Source organism: Stigmatopora argus, chromosome 21 (genome assembly GCF_051989625.1).
Source record: "Stigmatopora argus isolate UIUO_Sarg chromosome 21, RoL_Sarg_1.0, whole genome shotgun sequence".
In the NCBI taxonomy this organism is placed as follows: Eukaryota; Metazoa; Chordata; class Actinopteri; order Syngnathiformes; family Syngnathidae; genus Stigmatopora; species Stigmatopora argus.
Window position 1 is genome coordinate 10,305,252 of NC_135407.1, and position 9,182 is coordinate 10,314,433.

The 9,182-nt window shown below is 38.8% G+C and overlaps 3 protein-coding genes across 3 annotated transcripts in view; 2 read left to right on the plus strand and 1 right to left on the minus strand.

Moving 5' to 3' along the window:
• LOC144066887 (gonadotropin-releasing hormone II receptor-like) overlaps positions 1–9,182 on the minus strand; it is a 252,259-nt gene that overhangs the window by 171,017 nt on the left and 72,060 nt on the right. The window lies entirely within an intron of this gene.
• Positions 60–9,182, plus strand: part of LOC144067508 (triple functional domain protein-like) — a 78,696-nt gene continuing 69,573 nt past the window's right edge. Inside the window, exons 1-4 of the mRNA XM_077591324.1 lie at positions 60–2,742; positions 2,972–3,015; positions 3,086–3,193; positions 4,312–4,381. Of these exons, the coding sequence (XP_077447450.1) occupies positions 2,689–2,742; positions 2,972–3,015; positions 3,086–3,193; positions 4,312–4,381 (276 nt within the window). The 5' untranslated portion in view covers positions 60–2,688. The remainder of the gene's footprint in view (positions 2,743–2,971; positions 3,016–3,085; positions 3,194–4,311; positions 4,382–9,182) is intronic.
• On the plus strand, positions 5,303–7,194 carry LOC144067179 (triple functional domain protein-like). Its single transcript, XM_077590715.1, has 4 exons — positions 5,303–5,478; positions 5,551–5,643; positions 5,804–5,928; positions 6,873–7,194. The coding sequence occupies exons 2-4, from the start codon at positions 5,569–5,571 to the stop codon at positions 6,922–6,924; spliced, it is 252 nt and encodes an 83-aa protein (XP_077446841.1). The 5' UTR covers positions 5,303–5,478; positions 5,551–5,568; the 3' UTR covers positions 6,925–7,194.

A 9,182-nucleotide genomic window follows, 5' to 3' on the forward strand; every position in this document is an offset into this window, starting at 1 on the left:
AAAGGGAAAGTCCAGGGCCATATCTTTACCGTTATTTGCTGAATTATGTGAAAATGACCCTTATGCATTTTTTCCACTTTCAAATTATCCTGCGGGCCTGATCGAACCTCCTTGGGGGCCGGTCCCGGCCCGCGGGCCGTATGTTTGACACCGCTGCTTTGAAGGGTTCTGAAGGTGTTGAAGGCTCCCCTTTTTCAGATCCTTTCTTTGTTTTTAAATTGTTATGATCGCGTCGCTGCGTTGTGGCGCGATCGGGAATGGATTTGGACCCAGGCGCGGGGAAGTAGGTGAGGACGAGGCAATTAGCTTCAAAACAACAACTTTAATAACTCAAAAGGGCTTTACAAAACAACAAAGGCTTGGAACAAAACGGGAGCATGGGCAATGGTACCTTGTAGCGATTGTGTGCCGTAACACGAAGGGTGTCACGCAGGAATATGCAGGGCGATCCGACACTGATACTAAAACTCATTGGTGTTTAAATACAAATTCAGGAGGTAATCACAGATTGATTGCAGCTGCTCTGCCTTGAGGGGAAGCCAGGAGGGACAAACGGGCCGCTCCTGACATAAATCCATGTAAATTCCGCTGGCTTTTTCACATATTGTTGACTCGGTCACGCTATCTCCTGCTAACTATTTGTTTTATCCATAATAAAAGAAGGCTCTCCATCTCGTCATTGGATTATTCATCCTGTATTCGGGAAATTTCATTGTCACAGTAGCAAGAGGGTGAGAATGCAGATACAGGAAAGGCATAGTTACACATAGTTACAAGTTAGACAATACAGTCGCAAAGGTATAAAACACTGCGTATTGTTCACAGCTAGTCCCATGTGTATGACAGCATAGGCATGGCTGAAAGGTTCCAAAAAAGAAGTAGCAGAAAGAAGCCAGGCTAACAGAACAAAGAAAGTTGTAAAAACATTAAAGTATAAAGTACAAAGTAAAGTAAAAAGGAATGTATTAAGGAATATTAAAATGTAATAAAAAAAGATGGAAAGCCTGTAAAACACCAAAAAATTTTAAAGGGGACAGAGCTACTGCCACCGGCTGCCGCATGATGGCGCCATCTTGGGATAAAAAATGAACGTCCTGAATGTCACTGCGCCGGGGGAAATTATAGTGATTCCTTTGGAAGGCTTCTTTGTCCTTAATCGCGTCCTTCTGCTTTAGGATGGTGCATATGGTTGAAGTATTCCTCTCGTATTGCCGAGCTCGTATTGCAAACTCCGTGACACGTACACCACTCATATTTTTCAATTATTCCGCGCTTAATATTGATTGTCATCGTTCGCCTTTTCTTTGCACAACTCTTCATTTCACCTGTTTGCTTTGGATCCATTTTTGTTCACTTTGTATTATGATGCATTGACTAACGGGGGAAAAACACGTTAAAATGCAACGCTCCGCCCAGTGCTCGTAGATATCAGTATACACGAAAGAGATGCGGCAAAAAAGACAGTGCGCTAAAATCATAAACAGCCTCTCATGTCTTGGCCACCTGGCTTTCTCGTATCTCAAGGTAAATATTTGCTCGAAATTTTACTCGTATCTCAAATTGCTCGTATGTCGAGGTACCACTGTACCACAAAAATTGTAAAAGTGCAACCTTGAACAAAGTATGCATGTGGGAATTTTAATTCAAATTTTCTCTAAATTTTATCTGTGAAATTGCAAAGATTCTGAGAATGAGTAGTCACGGAGGTTCACTTCTGGGATTGACCCACCTTTCCTGAAAACTATGAAAAAATCTTAATTTACATTGACCTGCAACCTTGAACAAAAAGTACGCATGTAGCATTTTTTAATTCCAATTTTCTCAAAATTTAATATGTCACTGCATAATTTTGAGGTTGAAAGTAGTCAGGGAGGTGTACTACTAGGACTGATCCACCTTGGTTGCAAACTGAAAAATTCTTCATTTAAAGTAACTCAAAAATGAGTCCTTCAACCTTGAACAACGTACGCAAGTCGCAATTTTAATTTCAAATTTCTCTAAATTTAATTCGTGAAATTGCATAATATTGTTTGTGAGTCGTCAGGGACGTTTGCTACTAAGATTGACCCACGTTGCCTGGAAACTGAAAAAAAATCTTTATTTACAGTCCTACAAAAATGGGACCAGCAACTTTGAACAAAGTACACATGTAGCAATTTTAATTCCAATTTTCTCATTTAATCCGTGAAATTGCATTATTTCATGTATGTGATTAGTCATGGAGGTCTACTAGGATTGACCCACCTTGCCTGGAAATTACATAAAAAAATGATTACAGTACTGCAAAAATGGGAACTGCAACCTTGAACAAACTACGCATATAGCAACCAACCGCAACCCTTTTGAGGATGCGCGGTATGGAGGATGAAATGGAAAAAAAGGGGGATTCACATAATATTGTACTCGTAGTGAAGTGTGTATTTTTTTTAATCGTGACATTTTATTTCATTTTTAAATAACGAAAATGCTGGATCTAAATGGTGCAGTTTTTTTTACTGTTGAGAGTATTTTTTAAAGTTTAAAAGCACTACATGCACACGGAATTCAGCCGCTGTTTCAACACTCTTCTGTTTTGAATGGAATTACCGTAATGCTTGTATTCAGCGGGCAGGCTATTTTGAGCGTCCGCTCATTTGACCACGAAAAAACGAATGTCCGCTGGCTTAACCGCAGTGAAATTCGAAATGGATGTCATTCCCGACACAAGATACACACAGAAAAAAAATCTGCTTCCAAAAAAAGGTATGTGGGTCATTATCCATTTGTGAATTATGTAGTATCATTTAACAAGTAGGATTTTTATTATTATTATTTATAGAGGTTTTGTTATCTGTTTCTAAATGGAAGATGTAAATGCCAAGAATATCCCTTATTTTCAATTGTAAATGTCCTCACCCATGCCTACTTTGCTTTATCAGTCGCTAAGCACATTCATGCCTTTTTTAATTTTTTATCATGTTCATTGTGGCAGATTATTCGAGCAGACACGTGCAAGGCCTGGTGTAGCGCATTGACGTAAGTTTCTTTTCTTTTTCCATTTTATTTTAGACAATCTCTAACCAAGTTATTTGTGTGGCATTGGCAGATTTTCACATGGGCGATGCGGACCAACCAATAGGGTCCCTCCAGGAATCAGCAAAATGCAACACGTCATCTTTGGGAACCTGCTGGACCTATATGAATTCCACCACAAGTAAACAATGTGACTTTTCACTAAAAATGAAACCTAAAGCCTCTTATGTCAAAGTTTGGTGTGTTTATATTTTCTAAAGAGTTGACAAATCTTAATAAATGAGGCTGCTCTTGGTAAATTCTTAAAACATTGCCTTACCGAAGGCAAGATTTTTTTTAGTATGCATGTTCTTATTTAATTAAATGAGACTCATAAATCTTTGATGTTGATACAGACTCTCCCCTACTTACGAACGAGTTACGTTCCGAGCGATTGTTCATAAGGTGAATTTGTTTGTAAGTTGCTCAGTGCTATATTTTGTATTATAATTTATGTTTAAGGCCTATATAAGTATATTGAAGGTTTATATAAGTATGTTTAAGGCTTGTATAAGTAACACACAATATGTACATGTACGTAATAAGATAAATAAAATGAAGTTTAACTTACTTTTGGAAGATGTACTCGATGCTTAAGGAGATGATGGAGGAGGAGGAGGATTTTATATCATGAGAGGGTCTTCGTCGTCGCTGGAATGGGCTTCAAAAGTTATTTCCTCCTCTGTAACTTTAATGTAGGAAGAAGTTGAGGGTCGAGGAGAAGAAGATGAGGGTTGATGAATATCTTCCTTGGAGGATTTACTAGAAACTGGCCGAAAGAAGCGATCTAACGACGATTGCACAGTTTTCTTCTTTTTTTCATCATAAATGAGGTAGCACTGTATGGCATCATTCAATTTATTTGCAACCTTTGTGTAACGTTCAATATTTGGGTCTTGCTGCTCGAAGAGTGCGATGGCTTTATCTATGAGCGAAAACTCCTCAGCCCAGAGTTTAGTCTCGAATTTCTTCATGGGGACAGGCGTTTCTTCTTCCTCCTCCTCCACACGTTGCTGAGCCTCCTCCCTCTCACAGCGCCAACCGTCGATATTAGCGGCGGAAAGAAGCACTACTCGGAAAAAGGCGCGCAATACTAAATCTAACTTGCAGCATCTCTTTCCGAACATTTTTCGACATATGCCATATGCGCAGACATGTTCGTATGCACCGTTGTTCGTAACTCGAATGTTTGTAAGTAGGGGAGCGTCTATATATGCCATTCACTTTTTAAAATGTATTTATTAACCATCTCTTTTTCAGGACCTTTCTCAAAGAACTGGAGAAATATGAACACATGCCTGGGGAGTTTGGATGCTGCTTTGTCACATGGGTATTTAGTGCTTTATCCATAACCACTATCCCGATGATATTTGACCCATAATGATTCCATAACATTTTATCTCGTTTGTAGGCTGTGAAGTTTCAGTTCTATGTGGATTATTGCAAGAACCATCCACGATCCTCTAAGCTCAACATGGTGCTTTCTCAGAACTATTTTGATGTAAGTTAAATATCAAACTGATCAAAACTTGACTTCAGGACACAAATTTTCATGATCTTAGTCTTTTCTCTCTCTCTGTGTTAAACAGTAAATTCAGCAAAAACACCAATTGCCAAAAACGATCACCTCCTACCTGCTGAAGCCTGTACAGATCATCTAAAAATATCCACTCGTGCTCAAGGTAAGTCCAAAATTGGTGGTAAGATTTTAGTATTCTTCAGTAAACCAACATTAATTGCATTCTTTACATACTCATATGTGACATTCAGCAAAAGCACCACTTCCAAAGGTGTCTGATTAAACAACAATACAGTGGTACCTTGAGATTCGAGCTTAATGCGTTCGGGGACTGAGCTCCTATGTCGATTTACTCGTATCTCAAATCAACGTTTCCCATAGAAATGAACTAAAAAAAATTAATTGGCTCCAACCTTCTGAAAAAAACACCAAAAACAGGATACTATTGCAATGGGAATTTTTTTTATTTGTTGTACAGGTAATTGGTGAACTGAGATTCTGTGGAAGCATGTTATTAATGCTCTTCATTTTTTAGAACCTCCTGGAAACTTGTGAGAGGAATAGCAAGCTCGAGGAAGCCGTGGAGGGGATGCTTAGCATTTCCAAGGCAATCAATGATGCCATGCATCTCTCCTTGGTGGATGGTAAATGAACACTTGGCAAGATGGCCACACATTTGCTTTTCATTGATGTATCATTTTCTTACATTGCCTACTTTACCCTTCAGGGTTTGACGAGAGCATCAAAGAGGAGCTGCTCCTGGAGGAGTCCTTCAAGGTGTGGGATTCCAAGTCACCCTTCCGAATGGGCAGAAAAAGACACCTTTTTCTTTTGGAGAAGACCTTGGTTTTCTGCAAGGTGGCCATGGACACCAAGGGAAAGTGCAAATACTAAAGAGAAAACTTAATGTGAGTAATCCTTCACACCATTTTTATATGTGAACAAAATCTGTGAAAATGATAATCCCATTGCCTCCTCAGCTCTTCAAACTAAATGTGATGGAGCACGTGGAGGGAAACCCCCGCAAGTTTGCACTTTCGATGGGTTGCACATTGAACGACATTGTTCTCAAGGTAAGGTGCTCTTCACTCTCTCTTTGAAGGTAAATCTGAAAACAAATATTGTAACTCTTACAGTAATTGAAATTCCAGCGAATAGTTTAGGATGCTTATGTGGTTCTCAAAAGTGGTCCAAAAGGCCACGTTAACTTTTGCCTGTCTTCTAAATCAATAGGCACCCACTATTAAGACCAAACTGGAATGGATCGAGCACATCCGAAAGCTGATCCATGAACAGACCAACTTCCTGGGGGCAGGACTGAAGAAGCCTCTTTATATTCCTAAATTCAAGCACCAGAGGTATTGAAGTACACTCCTACAATATACAGGCACTTTTTGGTTTAGGTCTAGACACTAAAAGTGGTGTTATGAGTCATGACTGAGTCGACTGTTTTGTTTTTTTTAACGAGCCATTGTATTACAGTTTTTGTTTCTTTCGACTTAAAATGTTTGCGCAGTGTACTTGACCCAACTGGTTCCACGATAGAAAATAGTTTGGTCAATAGTAAACAGTTTTTTGAAAAAAACAAAGACAAATTACAGCTGCTTTCTTGGCCCTCCCATTTGACGTGTGTAATGACTTGTTATAATTCCTGCATTCCAACCTATGTGCCAATTTTGGATACGACACAGCCGTAAGTAATAAAGAATTGAAGTTATTGCAGCACTGCCTATTTGCTTAAATCATACCGGAATTGTCATGATTTGGGACTGAAATTTCTGAGATTTGACTTCATGCTAAGAGTGGTTTTTAATCATTACAAAACTTTTTTGTAAGTATATTTCTAGAGGGCGGCCCAGTAGCCTCACAGGTCTGGGATTGAAGGTTCGATCCCAGGTGGGTGCCTACTGTGTAGAGTTTGCATCTTCTCCCCGGGCTTGCATGGGTTTTCTCTGGGTACCCCGGTTTTGAAAACTCTATTAATTGCCCCTAGGTATGAGTGTGAGCGTGAATGGTTCTCCGTCTCCATGTGGCCTGCGATTGGCTGGCCACAGATTTCGGGTATCTATCCCCTGACATATTTAGCTGAGATTTGCTCCAGCACCCCCTCAAAATCTGTGGGGATAAGCCATGCAGAAAATGTAAGAATTTATTTCAAGAAGTACAGGTACCTGCTTTAATGTTTTGGGATTAGGATTTGATAGTAATTTGTTATTTACACATACGTTCATCATGTCACTTACTGCCTGGTTAATATAAATTAATAACAGAATTTAAGAGGTGTTGTTTATTGTGTTTTAAGGGGTGAAGAACATTTGAGAGTCAAGGTGAAAGCAGTGAACTACAGTGGCTGAGAGTAGCTCGATGAGCCCGCCTCCAATAAGATTGGGGATTGCCACATGAAGACACCCGACCTAAAGCTTGCATCAAGAAACAGAGGCATTCTCAAAGTTAATCAACCAAACAAAGAACACTTGGAAAAAAAGAAAGTCACCTTTAAATTGAATTAATTAAATGTTTGTATTTAAATATTTTAGACTTGTAATTTATTGCTTGTGGACAGTCATATGTTGTTAAATATATTTGGAGCGTATGGAACAAAATAAAGTCACCTTTAAATTGAATATTTTTGTATCCCCTTCCCCCTATTGTACAGTTCATATGATTGCTTACAGATGTTTGTATATAGTTAGATATTTTTACAGAATTAAATGTCTGTTATCTACACAGAATGTTTTGCTGTTATTTATTCATTCGTCTTCAATACTGCACATTCTCGAAAGGGATGCGGGTGTTACTAGAGCCTAACCCAGCTGTCTTCGGGCGAAAAGCAGACTACACCTAAGGCTGGTCGCCAGTCAGTTATAGGGTACACAGAGACAAAGGACCATCCGCACTTTCAATCAAACCGCCACTAGTGGGAATCGAACCCACGCCTGCCTGCGCAGAAGTCAGGCGAGTGAACTTCTACGCCACAAGACGGCTTCTGGGTTGTTTATTTGTTGGCAAATATTGTATCTGTTCAATCATTATGTACATAATAGTTAAATATTTTAAAAGAAATGTGTGTGTGGGTGGGGTGGTGTTCACCAACACAATTGATATTACTTTATTATTTGATTATACTGCAGTGCAAGTTACATATACTACATATATTTTTCTTGTTCATCAATGATCCACTGTCATTTCAAATTCTGGAAAATACAGAGAGTAACACGACGCTTTGGTTCTTTAACAGAAAATGCGCTTTGTTTTGTTGCGCAATGAATTATTATTTTAAGATAATTGCTCTTTCATTTTCCCAACAAATTCAAAGTTTCATCAATCTAAACGCAGGAAACGCAACGTTGAAGCAGGTTGCGATGTCACATTTAAAAAGTGTGAGTGATTTATTGTGATGGAAAAACGTTGTTTTTCTCTCTGCTGCTCCTTTTTGAGTATAATTTTAAGATTAAATTGTAATCGTTTTTCTTTTAACTGCAACTTCGCAGTTAGCAAAATCACCGTTTGGCGCTAAACTTGAACTAAAGATGATAGAGCATGACGTCATAAAAGAGCGCTCTTTGACCTATGATGTAGTACTGTCGACAACCGAACAAGCAGAAACGAACTGGACAAGACCACACGTGGAACAGTTAGCTTCTAAAATGTTTGCATACCTGTCAACATATACGTTTTTCCCGTATTTTATACGTTTTTTGATCATTTCAAATTGTGTACGCCGTATAACAACTTTTGTACGGGATTTTTTTAAGTACGTTTTTTGTAAAACGGATCTCGTTTTACGCATTTCGGCTCTAATCCGGATCGTCTCGGTCACTGGTGGCAGACGAAAAGGTCATCGTCAACTGCTAATATTGTCATGCTTTAAGCATGATATGCGCACACGCATTCCCCTTTCACACGAAACAGGAAATGATTAAATCATTTCCTGTTTCGTTATTTAAGCAGCTATGAGTCATAGCGCTTGGGTCCGAATACATTCACGGTCGCGTCACGACAACGCGGCGCGACCATAACATTTTTACGTGCACCCTATGTGAGTAAATATGTGCCGCGTTGCGTGACCTAAAACGCGTGGAATGGCGAGCGCCACGTCCCCCAGAAAGCACTTTGGAAAAGATGGAACTTGCTAACGGAATTTGTATTTCATGTTAAAGGACTTCTTACTTGATATCAAGCTATTGAAAAGCTGCGAGGGAATTCTGTAACTTTTTTTTGCTTTGCTTTTCAAAACATAAACGGTCATTTGTGTTTTTGCACAACAACTAAACATGAAATGTTTTGATGAATAATTTGATGTGTATATTTTCATGGGGCTAAAATGACGATTAAAGCGCATTTACCTAAAACGAGAGCATCACTGCGGCGTCGACACTACCTGTACCCCTATTTTAATCATAATTTTGTTTTTTATTACTCTTCTGCATGCAGGATATCATTGATACTGATTTTGTAAGACACCACATAACAATGTTGTCAAAAGAAATCAGAGACTTTTTGTACGTTAAAAGTGATGAAATGACAAAAAAAATAGAAATTATACTTTCATATATTTTTACTTTTCAGTTCCGAGAATGGCTCTCAAGAAATAACATTAGAAAATATTAAT

What these genes read in the sequence shown, in the direction of transcription:
- LOC144067179 (XM_077590715.1), top strand. Translation starts at nt 5,569, where the DNA reads ATGGAGCACGTGGAGGGAAACCCCCGCAAGTTTGCACTTTCGATGGGT. An exon ending in TGAACGACATTGTTCTCAAG is followed by an intron (nt 5,644 to 5,803) that starts GTAAGGTGCTCT and finishes CTAAATCAATAG; the next exon opens with GCACCCACTATTAAGACCAA. An exon ending in CCTAAATTCAAGCACCAGAG is followed by an intron (nt 5,929 to 6,872) that starts GTATTGAAGTAC and finishes TTGTGTTTTAAG; the next exon opens with GGGTGAAGAACATTTGAGAG.